Source organism: Microtus oregoni, unplaced genomic scaffold (genome assembly GCF_018167655.1).
Source record: "Microtus oregoni isolate MIOR12 unplaced genomic scaffold, Mior012 000117F_ref0000505, whole genome shotgun sequence".
NCBI classification, from domain to species: Eukaryota; Metazoa; Chordata; class Mammalia; order Rodentia; family Cricetidae; genus Microtus; species Microtus oregoni.
This window is the reverse complement of record NW_024544746.1, coordinates 1,880,522-1,900,096: the sequence shown is the minus strand read 5'-3', so window position 1 is coordinate 1,900,096 and position 19,575 is coordinate 1,880,522. Positions and strand designations below refer to the sequence as shown.

Genomic DNA, 19,575 nt, shown 5'->3' with positions numbered 1-19,575 from the left:
AACGACTGCTGAACTTGCCTAAAGGTGAGACCATCCTTTGGGGTTCCTGCTTCATCAAAGTCTGTAAGACATTCTGTGGCCCACAGAAGAAAGTGACTGAACTGTCTTTGAAATTTTCCGCTTCATGGAAAAGTCTTCCAGATACTATGGGCCTGTAGGCTGAAGATGGTTGTCCCAATGATACAGAAAAACTTTGGGTGACTGTTCGACAGTGAGATGCTCAATCAATTCTAGAGTTTTGGAAGTTGCTCACAATGCACTTCCTGTTTGCTTAGGTAATATTATATCTTTCTGGAGTCTTTGATGGAGTTGAAGAATTAATAGTTATAGTTTTCCTTACATATGATAAAATATAAAGTATATATAAATATTATAGCTGTAATTCTTGCTTGATACCTGTCTTGTTATATGTAATTTTACTATGTTAAAGTTAAAACCTCCTTTTCATTTAAACAGAAAAGGAGGTGATGTGAGATTCCCCTCTGTGTGCTGTGAATACCACTGTTTAATAAAGAAACCGCCTTGGCCTGATAGGGTAGAACTTTGTTAGGCATGGAAAGTTCAGAGAAAAAAGGGCGGAGTCAGAGAAAAGCCATGTAGCCCCACCAGAGACAGACGCTGGGAACTTTACCCGGTAAACTACAGCCACGTGGCCATACACAGATGACTAGAAATAGGCTAAATTAAGATGTAAGAGTTAGCCAATAAGAAGCTAGAGCTAGCCGGGCAGTGGTGGCACACGCCTTTAATCCCAGCACTCGGGAGGCAGAGGCAGGCGGATCTCTGTGAGTTCGAGGCCAGCCTGGTCTACAAGAGCTAGTTCCAGGACAGGAACCAAAAGCTACGGAGAAACCCTGTCTCGAAAAAAAAAAAAAAAAAAAAAAAAGAAGCTAGAGCTAATGGAACAAGCAGTGTTTTAAATAATATAGTTTCTGGGTGATTATTTTGTGTCTGAGCTGCCGGGCAGCCAGGAAACAAACAAGTGGCTTCCCTTCAACAGGTGCTGGCTGTAGGCCACAGCGCACACCTTAAATCCCAGCATTTAGGAGGGCAGAGGCAGGCGGACCTCTATGATTTTGAGGCAAGCTTGGTCTGCATGGTGAGTTCTAGGACAGCCAGAGCTATGTAGAAAGACCCTGTCTCAAACACACAGACAACAAAGCCCTAAAGGGCAGAGGGTATAGGTGTATGAATCTGTGGTTAATTCCACAAGTAAGGCAGAATGCATGCTGGGTAAGTGCAATCCCAGTGCTGGGAAACCAGCCAGCCAGTCTAGCCTAACTGACAAGTGCTTCCAGCCAATAAAAGACCTGTCTCAAAGGAGGCAGGCGGCCTTAGGCGTTTCCCAAGCTTCCACTCCTGCACATACACATGTGCTTGCACATACGTGAACATGCACATACATGTATACACATAAGGACACACAAAAAAGGTAAAAAGAGAAAGAAAATGAGGCAGATAGCAAAAGAGGGCAATTAGCAATTCCAAGGGTGAAAATACAAAAAAACAATTTACCATGTCTTTGGCTTTTGAATACAAACAGAAACATCAGAATGTAACCATTCAATCTTGATGTAGCCAAAACTGTAGTGAAAACAGAACCATCTAGGAGGGCAGGGGCGGGGACTCGGTTGTAGAGAGTACCTGCCTAGCACTGTCCTCGGCATAAACTAGATGCAGGGACACACGCCTACAACCCCTGCATTCACAAAGCTGGATGGAAGAAGGATTGGAAATTCAAGGTTACCTCAGCTACATAGCAATGGTGAGGCCACCTTGAGATCCTGTCTCAAGAAGAATAAGACAGAAGAAAAACCACTGTGGGGGTTGGAGAGATGGCTTTGTGGTGAAGAACACTTTCTGTTCTTGCAGAGGACTGGAATTCAGATTCCAGCACTCATACCAAGCAGCTCACAATTGACTATAGCTACCAGTCGAGGGGATCCATCGTGTACCCTGGGTCTCTACGGACACTCACTCACACACACACTCACACACACACCGCACCACACAACTTGCATTATAGTATAGATGGATCTTCATGACTCTGAGGCCAGATGGTCTACATGGTGACATAGGAATTCCAGAATAGCCAGAGCTACACAGTGAGATCGTTTTGTTGTGGGAATTCATTCAGCCGATAGCTTTTGGGGACCGGCCCTCAGGGCGTGGTCTGAGATGCTATGTGTGGACTGATAAGCTGAGAGAAGCCTTCTTGGGAGCTCTGTGGCTGGTCGCCTCTCCCCAGGGCAGAGCAGCAGGACAGCGGGTTGCAGCTGGTCTGTTATTCCGTGAGTCTGTTTCCCTCTGAACCCCATTTCCTCTAAATCCCCATAATAAAGACAGTTTGTACCTCTCACTTTACTGTCAAAAAAAAAAAAAAAGATGTCTAAAGGGGGGGGGGTGTTTTGTTTTTCAAGAGAGGGTTTCTCTGTAGTTTTTGGAGCCTGTCCTGGAACTCACTCTGTAGACCAGGCTGGCCTCCCGAGTGCTGGGATTAAAGGTGTGCGCCACCACCACCCGGCTTTTTTTTTTTAATCTTATAATAAACACAATTTTAAAAAAAACTATAGAAAAGACATCGGACAGGAACGGCCCAAGCTTTATATTAGAGGTGCAGCAGGAAGTGGACAACCGATAAATGGAAACTCAAGCATGGCGGGCTGTGGTGGCACACACCTTTAACTCCCAGAACATGGGAGGCAGAGGGTATCTGCGAGAGTTTCAGGCCCATCTCTAAAAAGCAAAAACCTCCACGTTAGTTTTTTATGCAATTTTGTCACCACTAGCTGAAAGCCAACTGTGCCATGTGGTCATCTGTAAACAGCACAGGTGGAGGGGCACACTCATCCTCTCACTCACTCTACACCTGTGCGTGTGGTCATCTGTAAACAGCACAGGTGGAGGGGCACACTCATCCTCTCACTCACTCTACACCTGTGCCGTGTGGCCATCTGTAAACAGCACAGGTGGAGGGGCACACTCATCCTCTCACTCACTCTACACCTGTGCGTGTGGTCATCTGTAAACAGCACAGGTGGAGGGGCACACTCATCCTCTCACTCACTCTACACCTGTGCCGTGTGGCCATCTGTAAACAGCACAGGTGGAGGGGCACACTCATCCTCTCACTCACTCCATACCTGTGCGTGTGGTCATCTGTAAACAGCACAGGTGGAGGGGCACACTCATCACTCTACAACCCACTACTAAGCCTGGTAGCCCTCGGGATGGCTAAGGGTTTCAAGTATCACTGAAGTACAGTGGGGACAGAGCAGCTTCAGGATGGGCCCGCACCAGGGTGGATGGGAGACCGCTGCAGGCATCTGTACTCAGATCCTGACCCCTCTCTCCGCAGGCAGAGGGATGCAAAGCCCACACCAGGGTGGATGGGAGACCCGTTGCAGGCATCCATACCCAGACCTTGGCCCCTCTCTCCACAGGCAGACGGAGGCAAAGGCCGTACCAGGGTGGATGGGCAGTAGGAGGTGGGGACCCTGCGGTTTGGGGGCCACGTAACAATGGCAAACCTTCCTGAGTCCTCCAAGCAGGTGCCCCACCCTGCTCACCATCTGACCTGAGAGGCCCATCAGCTTTGACCTGGGATCCTCCAGCACGCGAGGCCCCGTGCAGTGGGCACACGTACTGGGAAGTCCCTCGAAAGCCCTCCCAGGGTTTACAATGGACTCCAGCTAGCACTGAGTACAAGGCATGGATTCTTGGGGAACAGAGAGGCAAACCACACAGGCCTAGGGGGCTGGGGTCACTGGGGAAGAAGGCAGGAGAACCCACATGCCAATACAGAACTGATCCACTTGTTAGGAGCCCAGTTATAAGGCTCTGATACGTTTCAGGGGCATTTAGGTATGTCCAAGAGCTGTCTGGTACTGAGCTCTCTATACTGGGATTACCTCATCAAGAGAACCCATGGTGACTGACAGTGGCGACAGGTACTTAGCCCGGGAAACCACATGAGAACTGAGCACTAAGAGGCTGGGGTATGACAGCTCAACTGAAGGTCATGTGTGTGGCACCAGCCCAGTTGGAGTCCAGGCCCACTACCCCTGCAGAAAAAGCGGGGCAGCCCTGAAGTGCACCTGGACTCGAATCAACACCACTAGGAGGCAGGATATTCTCAGGTTAGGGCTTTGCTTGATCCCTTCCAGTCCTGACAATGGGAGGCCGATTGGGTGACCCACAGCCTAGGACACGGAGCCCCAGAGAACTAACAATGCCAAGTCATGGGTGGCTCGGCACCTCCCACAGCTATTTATCACCGGCCTGTATGGCCTGCACCTCCCTGAGGAGACTTGTCTTGCCCAACCCACACCCAGGAGATGTCTCTGGGGGCCACTCAAGCCCCGGAATACTCTTCTGGGAAAGCATGGTCCTGAAATAAATTTCGCTTTGGCATCTTCTCAGGACCAGGAGCATTCCAGGACTGGTTCCACGACTGGAGGTCAAATGCAGTCAGGCCTCTCCTGGGCCCAGCAGCTGCCCCGGGACAGCGGAGGAGCCCATGCTCCTCACAGCCCATAGACCAAGCCAGCAGCTCAAGGTGGCCGAAGCATGCTAACTACACTCAGGGCTCCACAGGAGGGCAGCCTGGATGAAGCGAAGAGCTGGTTTTACACTTAACAGACTGGGGGGGGGGGGGGGGTTTGGTCACGGGGCCTGACAGACTGTTAAGAAGCCACGTCCAGTGCCACCAGCCTTTATTCACAGACCCTCAGTCTCTGTCTCCAACACAGACACCTGGATTCAAGAGGGCACAAAAAAGGGGGCCTTGGTGATCCTCCCAGTACACCCCAGAAAGCCAGGACAGGCCTGGCAGCACCACTCCTTCAAGGTCAGCCTCAGTGCCCCTGCTCACGGGCACTGCTGTGGCCACAGGGCTACAGGTACCAGGAGACCAGGTCTGGTCGCCAGAGGCCCCTTCAGGAGCCAGCACTGTCCTCTGCTCAGAGTTGACTCCACTCTGAAACTGAGGCAAGAAAGGGGCAAGATGGACAGTGGGATGAGGGAGCTCCCCAAACGTCCAGGCTCCACGGAAAGGGCCACACTGGATGCAGGTGGGATTGCACAGTCCTGATTTCCGGTCATTCGAGATCCCAACAGCCGAAGAGAGGTCCCTTTTTTCCTTTCTGACCTCAGGTGGCCAGGAAGGAGAGGCGCGAGGCATGGCAGGTAACAGCAGAGAGGGCTGGGTAGGCAGGGCCAGGTGCTACCCAAGATGCAGCTGGCAGGGGAAAGGGACAAGGGCTGACATAGCCAGACCCCTGTTCCCCCAGTGACAGGGGCAACTTGAGACCCTGGAGAGGAAAGGAAGGGCCTTGGTCACCAATCCTGCTGGCCCTGGGGACTACAGCCCACTAGAGCACTCTCCCCCCTCCCAGGAGCAGAGGAAACCAACATCAAGTGCACCCTGATCTTCCGGAGGCCAGGGGACTGGCGCCAGGCACTCTAGGACTTCTTGGCATCCTGCGTGTTCCTGCGCTTCAGGTCACTCAGGTCAATGGGCTTGAAGGCTGTCAGGAGACAGTCTGGTTGGTGCTCGGGACAGAACCCCACCCGGTCTCCACGGCACCAACCGAGGAGCCTTGGGAAGGACAGCAGTGCGGCTCCCCAGGTCCCCCCACTCACTCTTCAGGCTGGGGTTAGGAACCTTCTCCACATACTCCTCCACTAGGCCCCGCTCTCCACCAGACAGCTGGCTGCGCAGGTCTCGTTCAACACCCTGCCAGGCTGCGACAGGACAGTGGGTCAGGGCCCTGCAGCCCTCAGCCCACAACACGGGTGCAGAGGGTCTGCCCGACGCTGGGCAGTGATCAGGGCTCTGCAGCCCTCAGCCCACAGCACGGGTGCAGAGGGTCTGCCCGACGCTGGGCCAAGCAGACGGCTGTCTCCTTCCGCGGTACCCATCCCGCCTCCACCAGTTTCCCCATCCTGCAGAGCCCCTGCATCGGCTTCTCCTGCCCGTCCTTCCTGTGCCATGGCCTCCTCCACTACAGAAGGACACACAAGTGCCTTAGAGGGTCCCACCCAGTCCCACCTCCAATTTCAACCACAGCACACTGTGATCACAGCTAGTTACTCTCCCAGGGAAGCTTCTAGGCCTGAGGACCGACTCAGAGATCCCATCTCTTCTGGTTCCACCCATCGCCCACGCCTTTTCTTGGTGTGGGAAGACCCACAGCGGGCAGCAGAAGCAGACCACAGGCACCGGTGCACCAACCTTCATAAATGAAGCGCACATTCTCCTCGTGTGCCGGCGTGAAGATCTCGCTGCTGTTGGTGGGGGAGCGGGGACTGCTGTTCCTCTTGCCGTTGTAGACGACTCTGGAGACAGGCGAGCTGGGGGAAGCTCCAGTGTGAGAAGCGATAGTGGGACAGGTGGGGTCCCAAACCCCCACACACACATAAACTTAACACCCACCTGGTCATCGCTGGGTGTCTGGTCCTGGTGCTTGGGTGCTGAATCCTGCGGCCTGTGGAACAGAAACCCAAAGCACTGCAGATGTCACCCTTCCAGCAGAAACAGGAACCACCTCTGCGGCCCTGAGTCCACCAGGACCCTTAGACTTGAGTCGTCAGTGGATCCAAGCAATCCTGAACAGCTATGGGGTCAGTGTCAGTCAGGACACAAAGGGCACAACAGGCCACTGAGGCCATGTGCTCAGCCCCATCTCGCACCCACTCCTGTCTTCAGTCTGCAGACCCCAGATCTGCCCCGGAGGGCTACTAGGACTCAGTGCATTCTTCTGCAAAGCCTGAGACTCGGCTTCCCTGCTGTCCGTGGGAACTGCACCATGAGAAAATTAGCTTTCCTAGCTCAGGGACATCTGACCAGTGACCCCAGGACACTAGAGAACAAAGACAAAGCAGACCAGGAGGAAGACATCCCTGGAGGGAGCAGCCAGGCCTGGTCTGACCCAGTGACTGGAACCTGGGGTGCAACCTCTTTATAGGCCAGAGGATTTTTGCTGCCGAATGAGTGGGGTATCTATGTTTAGGGTCAGAATCTCATAATTAACCAGCTGAGGACACACAGTCCAAGACGAGAAAACTAGTCATACAAGGTTAGTTCTAAGCCTGGCCTTGGTCCAGATGGGGCAACCCCAAATGCTGAAGAGGAAGGAGACCCAGACAGTCCCAAGCATGCCACACCAGGCTTTCTCAAAGGCTCTTCTATGGTCAGTGAGCCGTCATTAACTCTTCAGATGGGTGGACACCTCGACAGCATCACGTCAGCTCTTGTAAGAGCTCTAGAACCTGTTCTCTCCCTGAACCTGGCTCCCCGCCTCTACTGTCTTAGTCTTTCCCAAAGCTGCCAGCCCAGACATCAAGCACAAGGAAAGCCCTCTGAGGTGTGATGGGGGCAGCGAGACGAGCTGGGGAGCTCCAGTTACAGCCAGGACACAGCAGGGCAGTGCTTGGGGCTAACCCCGGCTTTAGTTCCAGGGACCAAGTATCCTTTTTCTGTCATTGCTGCTTGGTAGTGCCTGCCTCCAGGCCATTACTCTCTGCTACCTCTCCTACCCATGCAGCCTTAGGCTCTGGTGGTCACATCCTCCAATGCCCTCTGCCTGGGTGCTCCAGCCCTGCTGGCAGCAGGCTCTGTTTGGTGAAGCAGAGAAACCTGAGCATGTTTCCTGGCGAGGAATGAAGTAACATGATACCAAGCGAGCAGGGTCTCTAAAAAGGCTGAATGTGTCGGGATCCAGCACCAAAGCAGGGACAATGGACTAATAATGGCAGAGTCTGCAGAAGCACATGGATGTCCACAAACTTGAGCACACTGCAGGGTCTCTGAGATCACAGGCCACTGCCCAGCAGCCCAGATAAATGGGGTGGTGGTCTAAGAAAGGGCATCCATTGTGAGTGAGCAGCCAGGGAAAGAACCTTACTGCACAAGAATTCATGTAGTATCCAGGCCTCTACACCCTGGGGCTCCCACTAGGATGGCAGTGGGGGCAGAGGCTGGGCAAGGCCACCCTGAGCTCCACGCCCAGTACTTTCTGGCCCTGCTTTTCTTCTGTTACCAGTGTCTCGATGCCCCAGCCACATATCCCTCATTCCATCAAATCCACAGCACTTTTTGGGTCTTTTGCTGTTTGTGTTTAAAGACAGGAAGCCCAGGCTGGCCTCAAAATCACCGTGTAGTCAAGGCCAGCCATGGCCTCCTGGTTCTCCTGTCTTCAGCCCCCAGGGCTGGAACTGCAGGCATAAACTACCACTATGTCTGGCGCAACCACAACCTCTTTCCTCTGTGTCTTTCAAAGTGGTTGTCCAATAATTCTGAACATCAAAGTCCATAACTCTGGGGCCTCGTGCATGCTAGGCAACTGTGATACCTTAGGTGTAAACTCTTCCTTCTTTACTTCTGAGAAGGATCTAATTTGCCCAGGCTGTCTTTGAACTTACTGTTAACTAAGCAGGCCATGGACTTGCAATCCTCCTGCATCGGCATCCTGAGTAGCTAGGCTACGAGCCTGTGCTACCACCAAGCTCTGCTGTGTTTGTAGACACACTTTTTGGGTTTTTTGTTGTTGGTGGTGGTGCTTTGTGTGTGTGTGTGTGTGTGTGTGTTTTGTTTTGTTTTGGGGGGAAACTCATAAGACACAACTAACAATGATGGTATCTCAGACGTGATGATCCTCAGTGACATATCCCTACCTGTGGCCCTGCCCTCCTCTGACCTGCACACTCATCCCTGCTGCCCCAGCTTCCCGACTCCACTGTAGACTGAAGTGGCAGCACAGCTTCCTGACACTTCTCAGCCCTGCTCAGGGGAACCACTTGGGCTGTGCTCCATTGTGCGGCTCTCTGTCCACTTGGGCCGTGCACCCTCGTGCGGCTCTCTGTCCACTTGGGCCGTGCACTGTCGTACGGCTCTCGGTCCGTGTGCATCTCCTGTGTCACCAGCTACTATACCACAGCCCCCAGAGCAGTCAGGTGTAAACTTGCTTCCAGCTTCCCTTGCGACCATGGAAGTACCGCCTGCCTCTATAAGGGGCCACATCCCATCTTCCTCTGCAGGCATTTTGGCCATCTGCACTGCTAGGTACAAAGCGCTCTCCATGAATAAACACGGTCCCACCTAAGGTCAGACCAAGTCTTTCTTTCTCCCTCCAGGTTCTCCACAGCTGCCTTTTAAAAGTCCTACTCCCTAATCTTCTCTCCGGGGCCTCCAGACAAGGGCTTTGGCTTCCCCGCTGAAAGTGAAGTGGTCACCACAGACAGTTTACCAAGTCCTCCTGCTCCAACGAATGCACAGCCACCTGAAGCCTGGATCTTCAGCCAACAGGGTAATGGACACGACAGAGCCATACTGCCCCATCCCAGTGGAAACTAGTAACTAAAGGGATGCTACAGACCGCTGGGTATGAGACAGAAGATGTGGTGCAGCTCATACTTAAACAAGGTGGAGGTCCAGGGGCTGAGAACCAGACACGCCACAGCAGACCCTTGCCAAGGGAGGACTATAAGGCAGTCCCTGGGGCTTGGAACTTTATATACTATCCGTGTTCCTATCACAGCTAGCCAGGAAGAAGACATCTGGAGAGCCTATTGCAGAGGATGAAGCAGCTGTCACCTAGCACAGGTGCTCTCCCAGTCCCCACCCAACCCAAAGCCTTCAAGGCTGCAGCTGCTGGCCGGGATGCTGATTTTCCCTGAGCTTGCCTCAATTCCTGTCTGCATGCTACAACAGGTTCCTCTCCACTCTGAAATGCCCGCTTCCCAGTGACACCATGCGGGGCTGCTCATAGTCCTCTATCCCACAGGGAGTTCTTACTGAATGGGTTTATTCTATGCAGAACCATTAGCTTCGAAGAGACCCAAGGCCTTCAGGGACTTCCTAGAAGGCAACATGGGGAGACAGGACAAGCTGCAGGGGATCCAAAACCCACTTCAACTTTTCTAAACGCATTCAACATGCCAGGGACCTGACGCTAGGTGGCACATACTTTGCTGCCCAAGAAAGCGACAACAGGAGTCCCCCACCAGAACTAACGGTGCAAAGACTGGCCATTATTGTTCTTTTGGAATTTCTGCTATCCAAATTTTGTTTTCTTCCTTCCACTCCCCATTCCTTTTAGAAAAAGGTCTCATATAGCCCCGGCTGGTCTTAAACTTCTGATCCTCCTGACTCTACCTCACCAAGTCCTGGGCTTACAAACAGGTGCCATCAGTCCCTGCTTCAAATTTTCTGGTTCGTTCTTCCATGTCTTGTGTCCTTTACAGATTATGAGGCCTTTACTTAATGACTAACCAAACGAGCAAGGGACGCTGTGCTGTGACAGATGTGCTTCTGGATGATGACCTAGAATGTCAGGTTAGCCTCTTCTTTCCCTGGACTAGCAAACCACAGTATTCCCAGGCCCCTCATTTGGAGGACCTGGCTCCTGCTGCCCCCCGCCCCCGTCGTGTGTGTGTGTGTGTGTGTGTGTGTGTGTGTGTGTGTGTGGTGTGTGCGTGCGTCCCTTTCTGCCCTAGACACTCCCCAGCCACAAGTTCACAGCTGATCCTAACTCACTGGAGACCTTTGCTTGAGCTTGTCCTCTGTCTGAAAGGTACCATCCAGAGGGTCGATCGCCCCAGAACCAGGACTGCTTTGTCAACAGGGGCACGGGACTTCCGGCCACCATCCATCCCGTCCACCTTGTGGACTGAACTTGCGCAGAGCCACTGCATCTGCACAAAAGCAATGTGGGCAGGGCAGGTAACGAGCAAAGACACGGGCGCGGGTTGGAGAGCCGGGCCTGCGCGGCCCAGAAGCGGGAAGAGCCCGCGGGGAGGCTGCCCCGGGACTGCGGGCGTCGTCTCCCCGCGGGAGGCCCGGCAAGAGAGGCTCCTCCGAGCTGCTGCCACGTCCGCACCCCGCGGCGACACCGGCCTCGTCTCTCCCCGCGCCGGCAGGGCGACCCAGCGACACCAGGGCGGGGCGGGGCGGAGCGGTCAAGGTCCCGCGGAGCCCGCAGCGCCCCGCCCCGCCGCGCCACCCGCGCCGCGCCCTCCTCACCTCGCCCTCCTCGCCGCCGCCGCCGCCGCCGCCGCCGCTGCCAGTGGGCCGGCCGGAAGTGACGCAGCCGCGCAGGCGCGCACGGCGCGGGCCACGTGATCGCCGGCGCACGGGGTACGGCGAGGTCGGAGGCGCACGAGGTCGTCCCGGAAACGCGGGGTTGGGGAGGTTTTTCCCCGCGTGTCTGAGAAAGGAGACGGCTGGACCGGGACAGGGGCGGCCCGGGTCCCAGCCGCTCTACCCTGAGGCGTTGCACCGCCACGAAGCCGCATCTCAGCGTGCATGACGATGGTTTGGCACTGGACCGCGCTAATTAGTCATCATCACAGCTTGGAAATCACGTTTATTGAAAAAGTAAAAAGTATCATAAAAAAGGAAAAAACAAACAGACAAAAAAGTAAAGCCTGGAGAAAAAGTCAGGCCAGAGAAAATGGGTTTGGGGGCAGGGGAAGTCGTGCCCCCACGACAAGTCCTAGCATCCTGGCTGCCTCCCTGGCACGCTCAGTGCGGCTCAGTGCGCACACCTTGGCCCCTAGGGCAAGGTGCTTGCCTCTCCTCCAGGGAGGCACAAACCCAAGGACAGGGCTGGCTCAGTCCCTCAGTCCATACTGGTTCCTTTGAAGAGTTCCACCAAGTCCTTGAAGTCTGGGTCAATAAGGTCGGAGGGCAGATCGCCATCATCGTTGGCTGCATCCCTGTCTGCTCCCAAAGAGATGAGATACCTGGGGTGTGAAGGGCTGTTGGTTAAAGCCTACTCAGCCCTCCCAGGAACAGAAGGCTAGAATTTGGGGGTCACCTGTTTGTTTTTGTTTTTTCCAGGCAGAGGAGGGAGAAACCTGACCCCTTGGAAGCTATGGCCAGATTTTCCAGTTTGCTCTAATGTTGCAATCGGATAGAAACTGCCAGAATCCCTCAGAGTTGCTGCCTACACCGTCAGAGCTATCTTTGGGGGTTCACATGCTGGAGACCAATTGAAGCCTGGAGGGAGTGGGATGGAGCCTCTGTGCCCTATTCCAGAGTCTCACCTGGCTATGTCAGGGTACCCATCGCTGCAAGCAATATGCAGAGGTGTCCAGCCAGTCTCATCTCGCTGGTGAATGTCCGCACCATATTTGACCAGCAACTTTACACAGTCCAGGTTTCCAGAGAGCACAGCTTCATGCAGAGCGGCCAGGCCTGGGCATGGTGGGAAGACAGGGTCAAAGCTGTAACCCTCTGCATAGAATTTCCCCTACCTCTTTATAGACAGACCAGTCCGGCCACTCGTACTCACCTGAGGGGTGGATAGTGTCCAAGGAGACTTTGCGAGCCCGGATAAAGCGTCCCACCTGCTCCAGGTCGCCTTGACGGATGTGGTCCAAGAAGAGAACATCATTAGGGAAACGCACGCTGCGATCGGCCAACAGCCGCCGCCGCCGCTGTCTGGGGCTGTAGCGAGCATAGCGGGCAGTTCTGCTGGGCATCCCGGGGGTTGGGGTGGACTATCTCTGTGGGGCCCCTACTTCAGTAGGTATGAATGGGAAGTATGCCAGCCAGACCAGATCGGTGTGTAGGCTCTCTGGCTTGACAGAACCTCAATTCCAGCTTATATAGGGCTTGCGGGGCTATATAAAGCTGCTCAGTCATGCTTACAGGCGCGAGGGGCTGAAACCGAGCTGCTCCCCCCTCCCGGAGCACAGGATCATGTTTAGTGGCTCATCTTTCAGCACACCTGTTGCTATGTCCGGCCAAAGGGGTCAGATCCTTCCTGGCTACTACACCCTGTCCGCAGCTGGACCTAGAAGGTGCCTTGTAGAGGGCTAGGAGAAGGACGAGGAGAGAGCCCACGGGAAAAGCCGTGGATGTGGGCTCAAGGGCATCAGGAGGAGCCAAGCTTGGAGGATGGCTTACCTGTTTACCTGCTGGAAGCTGAGCCCTATCGCCATCTGAAAAGCATTGATCCGTTGTCATTTAGGAGGTCTCAGCGCTGTTCATTTCCCAACATGTCGCTCTTAACCTTCCCTTGTAGCTTCTAGAGAAGATTCCGAGAACCGCTTCAGGGTGTATCGTACTGACAGGAACTGCTGCTGCCTTGGCTAGGATCTCAGTCCTGCAGGCCAACACTACCAGTCCCAAGCACCCGCCTTGCACATGTGTGCGTGCACACACACACACACACACACATGCACGCACACACTGCTTTGGGGTCTGGACAGTCTCCTAGAGACTATGTTGAAGGTGTCATCCAGTCCATTCCTAAGAGATCAGGTGGTGCCCATTACAGGTGAGGAAAGGGAAGGACCCCACACGTTAGTTTCCTGCAGACTCTGTCTTGCTTTTGCAACAGCCTCAGACAAGGTCTCAGGTGGTGCTTGGCTTGGGAGCATGAGACTACCTGGTAGATGGAATGCAGGAATACACTGGGCCAGAGGAGCCCTGAAACTTGGTTATGAAGCTGTGGAAAATCTGACTCTACAGCTTCCCCTGGCTCCCTGAAAGCTAATGGTTGGCTGGGGTTGCTGTGACCAAGTCACACAGACCCGGGTCTCAACTCTCAAAGAAGGGTTTGCTCTCACCGGACGGTGGTAGGGCACCCCTTTTAATCACAGCACTGGGGAAGCAGAGGCAGGCGGATCTCTGTGAGTTCAAGGCCAGCTTGGTTTACAGAGCTAGCTACAGGACAGGTTTCAAAGATGCAAAGAAACCCTGTCTCGAAAAATAAACCTCCCAAAAAAACAAAACAGAAAAACAAGCGTTTGCTCTCATGGTTCCTGAGCCCGGCAGCCTGAGACCGGGGAGGACTCCAGAGGTTCTGAGGGAGCCTCTGCTACAGGCTTCCCAGCCTCTAGAAGTCAGTCCAGTCCTTGGTGTTCTTTGGCTTCTAAAAATATTTGCCCATTCATCTCTAACGGCTTCTTTCTATTCCTGTGTCCACGTCCTAACTAACCCCACCTTGTTTGTTTGTTTTCCAGACAGAGGCACTGGCTGAGAACTCCCTTTAGAACTGGGACTCAGGCAAACTCCTGAGCACCCCAGCCGTCAGTTCCCAAGTGCCGGGATTACAGATGTGCACCACCACACTGAGCGACCCCATTAAAAATTTTTTTCCTTTAGGAAAGGTGGTTGTTTTCCAGGTTGGCCAGCCTTGAACTTGTAATTCTCCTCTCTGAGCCTCCTCAAAAAAAAAAGTGCTGGAATTATAGGCATGTGCCATCATATCTGGCATGGATTTCTTCTTATAAAGACGCCGTCCATAGACGTTCTTACAAAGACTTAGGGTACACCCTACTCCAGTGTGACCTCACCCTATCCATTTTTACTAACAATGACCCTATTTCTAAGAAACTCACCCTCAAAAGTGCTGGGAGCTAGGGCATGAAGCAGGGAAACCCAACCTACTAGGTGGTCACGGGAGGCCCGAAACTGGGTAGCTCCTTGGCAGACTGGGGAGCTGGGAAGGCAATGTAGTTAGCTGACCTTACATCACCTGGCCCCTCTCCAGCCAGCACTAAGCCAACATGTTACACACCCTTTAGGTGTAAAGCCCAGGGCACACTGAATGAGAGCTCCCTGCCTGCAGGGGTGTTTCCACCATCCCTCAGTGCTTAGAGGCTACTCCCTGAGTCTGTGTACCCCAGTCCTGAGAGAACCTGTTACGGATGGTTCTGTGGCTCTGCATCTCCAGGGCTCAGTTCTGGCCTCTTACGAAGAGTCAGGTCCCATGTCTTCTAACTTGCTTCCCTAAAGCAGGGAAATTAAACATTTTTCTCTGTAGCTGGGTGATAGACACCCCACCTCACCCCACCGCTTGTACGTGAAGATTATCTCTTCGTGTGTTGTGGAAAAGTTTCATCTGCGCTCCCAGCTCAGAGGATCGTAAGAAAGTGTGTGAGTGAAGGTGCCACCCACAGAGCAGTAGGGAGGACCCACAGACCCGCCCGTCCACCCGTCAGTGAACACCTCCAATGAGACAAGGTCCGGGCACTCTTCGCATGTGCAGCCTTGGCCACTTGGAGCACAGAGGTTCTTGAGTTTGGGATTTCTGTTTGAGTCGGAGTCCCCCAAATCTTCCAGACAGTATTCCTGGGAATTGTGTGTTCTGAGCTGAGGCCTTTGCCTGGTATTCCTCAACTTTCAACAGGAGCCACGGTGGGCTGTTCAAGTCCCTTGTGGTTGATGTTAGAACAAAGCCTGGAATTACCAGCCTCTGTCCCTGATTCTCTCAGACAGTATGGACTTACAAGGTTAGTAGTCTTAGAATTTCTACTTTCTGGAGAATGGGCTAAAGCATTTACACAAAGCTGCAGTGGTGACAATTTCTGTCCTTCCTGCATTTGGGAAACAGAACGAGGAAGTTCAAGCTTCAAAAAAAAAATATTCAAAGGTTTCCCTCCAACATTTTTTCTTTTTCCTTTTTGGTTTTTCAAGACAGGGTTTCTCTTTGTAGCTTTAGAGCCTCTCCTGGAACTAGCTCTTGTAGACCAGGCTGTCCCCAAACTTGCAGAGATCCACCTGACTCTGCCTGTGTTGAGATTAAAGGTGTGAGCCACCATCCAGCCCTCCAGCATTTTGTAGCCCTCAAACTTTCAATCTTCTTGCCAGCAGGGCAGTGATGGCACACACCTTTAGTAGTCCCAACACACCAGAGGCAGAGTTCAAGGCCAGCTTGGTTTACAGAGCAAGTTCCAGGACTGTTAGAACTACACAGAGAAACACCGTCTCAAAACAAAAACAAAACAAAAAAAACTCCTCTTGCCTGAGCTCCTAAGCATTGGGATTTCAGGCTTGTATTACCATACCCAATTCCAATTTATCAAAGTCCAGAGCTGGGAACATAGTTCTGGGGTAAAGTGTTACCTAGCGAGACAGCCAGACACTGTCTCAACAACAGCAACAACGAAGAGTTCAACACAAATTTGCCATAGTAACACAACCTCTGAGGGCTAAGGCAGATTGTTTGCCTTGAGTCCATAGCCAGTCTGAGCCTCATAGTGAGTTCAAGGCCAGAAGGGGTGGCACGAGTCTAAACTGAACCAAACCAGAAAAAGAAAAAAAGTCTGGTAATGTCACCAGCAGTGACGTGTACTCAGGGGCTGTGAGGTGCTAGGTAATCCAGCATAGGCTGCGGAATTGGTCAGTCAAAAATTCAACTTCAGAGTCTGAAGCCCCTTAGGGAAGTGCTTTTGGTTTTGTTGTTGTTGTTGTTGTTGTTGTTAAATTCCAGGCTGTTGGCTTCTGGGTATCTGGGGGAACTGGGAAATCCCAGTCTGCTAAATCTTCATCACTTCCCCTAAGAGCCTCCAGTTGTTTGACTAATCCACCAATCCCAGCCACAGAGGTTTTAGACACCACCCTGTAGCTGCCCTGCACAGTCTGGCTCAGGAATGCTCCATCAGCTGCCTCTGCAAAAAGGGGAAAGGTATCTGTGAGTCACACTCCTCTCAGGAGCGCGTGACATTGGCTGCCCAATTTGAGCCTTCTTATCCAGAGACCAAGTCTCTGCACAGCTGGACAGTGGTGCGCTGGCTGTCTGAGGGAGGGGTGTACAGCGTACCTTTATAGTTGGGACTGGAAACAGTCTGCTCACAGCCCTGCTGGTCTTCTTCCCTGGAAGTCCTGTGTCTTTTTTTTTTTTTTAATTGGTATGTTTGCCTGAATGCATGTCTGTGTGAGGATGTCAGAAACCCTGGAACCGGAGTTCCAGACAGGTGTGAGCTGCCATATGGGTGCTGGGAATTGAACCCGGGTCCTCTGGAAGAGCAGTCAGTGCTCTTAACCACTGACCCGTCTCTCCAGCCCCTCCCATGGATTCCCTTAATGACAGCCTTGACTCACATTCTGGGGACAAAATTTATACCTTCCCCTGTCAAACTCCACAATGACAGTACCCACTCTAAGGTGACCACGGTCCGTTGTGCCAGAAGGTCCCTGCTGAAACTTCTGGAGCAGAAGCAGCTGGAAACCAGCCCTATAATGAGTCACCAAGAGCCAGTGAAGGCAGCGTAAGCGGACAACTGCCCTAACTGCTGAGTCAGAATGAAGACTATAGAGTGACAGATACAGATACCTGGGAAATTGGCCCAGCTTGAGGAGGTGACAGAGTCCTCTTCCCCTGCTTGTGTGCCGAACCAGCGAGGATCATCCCTGGGTTTGTACGAGCTTTTATGGAGGGATAAGGCAGCCATGGAGGAAATGACCACGACCCACACCCCTAGACCTGGGAGAGAATCATATAGGAAGCCTTTCAGTGCACCCCAAGAGTTGGGTCTGGCACAATGGCTATCAGCAGGGGGATATCTAGCCTTGGTGCTGAGACAATGTCTTGGTCTGGATATCTTCAGAATCAAGTCTTCAAGTTAAACTTATTTTTTTTAAAGATGTATTTATTTATTTATTTATTATGTATACAGCATTGTGCATGTGTAGTAACAATACAGGTGCCGGGCGGTGGTGGCGCACACCTTTAATCCCAGCACTCGGGAGGCAGAGGCAGAGGCAGGCGGATCTCTGTGAGTTCGAGACCAGCCTAGTCTACAGAGCTAGTTCCAGTACAGGCTCCAAAAACCACAGAGAAACCCTGTCTCGAAAAACCAAAAAAAAAAAAAAAAAAAAATACAGGTGAGGCTGTCTGTCTGTCTGACCTCAGGCAGCTTGCAGCATTACCTCAGGGCCCCTGTGACCACCCTGAGTCCTGTGACCCTTTGCCCTGTGTGCCTCTACTCCAGTCCTGAGACTCTCGGGCACCATGGTGCTCCCAAAGGTGTCCATGTCAGAAGGGAAGTTTGGGAAAGTCAACCTCAGCAGTATCACGATCCCCATTGCATGTGAGATCCACCTGCCTCTGCCTTCTGAGTGCAGGGATTACAGGGGTATGACACCACCACCCAGTTTAAATTTATTTTGTGTTCACTGGTGTTTTGTCTGCATGTATGTCTGTGTGCAGATGTCAGAAGCTCTCTTAACTGCCAAACCATCTCTCCAGCCCTAAGTGTGCGTATTTATTTTTATTTTTCTGGCTCTTAACCATTGAACTCCAGACTGTTGAACCAAGTCTTCAAGTTAAACTTATTTTTTAAAAAGATTTATTTATTTATTTATTATGTATACAGCATTCTGCCTCCATGTATGTCTGCAGGCCAGAAGAGGGCACCAGATCTCAGTACAGATGGTTGTGAGCCACAATGTGGTTGCTGGGAATTGAACTCAGGACCTCTGGAAGAGCAGCCAGTGCTCTTAACCTCTCCAGCCCAAACTTATTTTTTTTTTATAATCTCATGTAGCTCAGGCTGTCTCTGGACTCCTTGTGTAGCTGAAGATGGTCTTTTTACTTTCTCTTCTCAAGTGCTAGGATTCCAGGTATGCACCACCACGCCTTGCCTCCCCCACCCCTTCTTTCGAGACAGAGTCTTACAATGCCTAGAACTCACTATGTAAGCCACACTGGCCTCGAAGTCACAGATCCACCTGCCTTTGCCTAGGTGCTGGGATTAAACATGTGCACCACCATCCCCAGGTTGTTTTGTTAAGGTCTCTGACCCCCAGTTCTCCTGCTTCAGCCTTACCAGCGCTAGTACTCAAAGTGCGTCAAAAGCTGGAGAGAACTCAACAGTTAGGAGCACTGCTGCTGCTGCAGAGAACCTGAAGGTGTTTCCCAGTTACCCATGTGATTGTGAGCGCGCATGCACACACACACACTACCATGTCCAGCAGAAATGTCTTGAGATAGGCTTGGAGGTAGGTAACTTTACTAGCTCTTGCTTTTACTTTTGAAACATTTTAATTTATGTGGGGAGGGTACCCTGAGAGGCCAGAAGAGGGCATCAAGTATCATAATCTGTAAATCTGTATAGACAAGGATGACCTGGAATTCCTGTTTTTCCTGCCTACACTTCCTAAGCACTAAGATTACAAACATGCTCCACCATCCTGGTAAAACATAGGTTTTCATGTAGGTCAGGGGTCCCCAACACTTCAGGATATAGACGAGAATGACCTTGAACTTCTGGTCTTACTGCCCCCACATTGCAAGCCAGGACAGCGGACACGCTGTGGATCAAACCTCAAACCTAAAGCCTGATGCATGATAGGCAAGAACCCTACCAACTGAGCTGCATCCAGTCCCAGAAATGTCTCTTTAATTGCTTTTTTTTTAAGTATTTATTTATTTATTATGTATACAATATTCTGTCTGTGTGTATGTCTGCAGGCCAGAAGAGGGCACCAGACCTCATTACAGATGGTTGTGAGCCACCATGTGGTTGCTGGGAATTGAACTCAGGACCTTTGGAAAAGCAGGCAATGCTCTTAACCACTGAGCCATCTCTCCAGCCCCCGCTTTTTTTTTTTTTTTTGAGACAGAATTTCTCTGTGTAGACGTTTCTGCCAACTCACTCTGTAGACCAGGCTGGCCTCAAACTCAAGAGATCTGCCTGCCTCTGCCTTCCGAGCACAAGGATAGGTGCCACTTCCACCCAGATTACCAGACTTTTCTTTACTTGGAGAGCTGCATGCCCAGTCTCTGCACACCTGCTTCAATCCGAGTTTAAAGTTATTGTGGCTGGGCTGTGGTGGCG

At 52.2% G+C, this 19,575-nt stretch overlaps 2 protein-coding genes across 5 annotated transcripts; both read right to left on the bottom strand.

Annotated features, from left to right (window-relative positions):
- Positions 1-4,698: 4,698 nt before the first annotated feature.
- LOC121444118 (mapk-regulated corepressor-interacting protein 1) lies at positions 4,699-11,078 on the bottom strand. 4 transcript variants are annotated; one of them, XR_005973742.1, is made up of 6 exons: positions 11,024-11,078; positions 6,437-6,488; positions 6,236-6,354; positions 5,644-5,745; positions 5,414-5,528; positions 4,699-5,312 (listed from the first exon to the last, which is right to left on the bottom strand). XR_005973742.1 is itself a non-coding variant. In XM_041645900.1 (6 exons), the coding sequence occupies exons 2-5, from the start codon at positions 6,442-6,444 to the stop codon at positions 5,464-5,466; spliced, it is 294 nt and encodes a 97-aa protein (XP_041501834.1). In that variant the 5' UTR covers positions 6,445-6,488; positions 11,024-11,078; the 3' UTR covers positions 4,699-5,312; positions 5,425-5,463. The 4 variants fall into 4 exon arrangements, 2 of the variants coding, with proteins under 2 accessions (XP_041501834.1, XP_041501835.1); XM_041645900.1 differs by having other exon boundaries at positions 5,425-5,528; XR_005973743.1 differs by lacking the exon at positions 5,644-5,745.
- Positions 11,079-11,419: 341 nt separating this feature from the next.
- On the bottom strand, positions 11,420-12,486 carry LOC121444117 (protein phosphatase 1 regulatory subunit 27). Its single transcript, XM_041645899.1, has 3 exons — positions 12,297-12,486; positions 12,049-12,199; positions 11,420-11,745 (listed from the first exon to the last, which is right to left on the bottom strand). The coding sequence occupies exons 1-3, from the start codon at positions 12,484-12,486 to the stop codon at positions 11,622-11,624; spliced, it is 465 nt and encodes a 154-aa protein (XP_041501833.1). The 3' UTR covers positions 11,420-11,621.
- Positions 12,487-19,575: the final 7,089 nt, after the last annotated feature.

Bases quoted from the DNA above. Each gene is read 5' to 3' on its own strand.
- LOC121444118 (XM_041645900.1), bottom strand. The intron at 5,746-6,235 runs GTTGGTGCACCG...GTCCTGTCGCAG, and splicing joins TGTGCGCTTCATTTATGAAG to CCTGGCAGGGTGTTGAACGA. The intron at 5,529-5,643 runs GTGAGTGGGGGG...GTCTCCTGACAG, and splicing joins TCCTAACCCCAGCCTGAAGA to CCTTCAAGCCCATTGACCTG.
- LOC121444117 (XM_041645899.1), bottom strand. From the start codon at position 12,486: ATGCCCAGCAGAACTGCCCGCTATGCTCGCTACAGCCCCAGACAGCGG. The intron at 12,200-12,296 runs GTGAGTACGAGT...CACCATGCCCAG, and splicing joins GGACACTATCCACCCCTCAG to GCCTGGCCGCTCTGCATGAA. The intron at 11,746-12,048 runs GTGAGACTCTGG...TTCACACCCCAG, and splicing joins GGGTACCCTGACATAGCCAG to GTATCTCATCTCTTTGGGAG.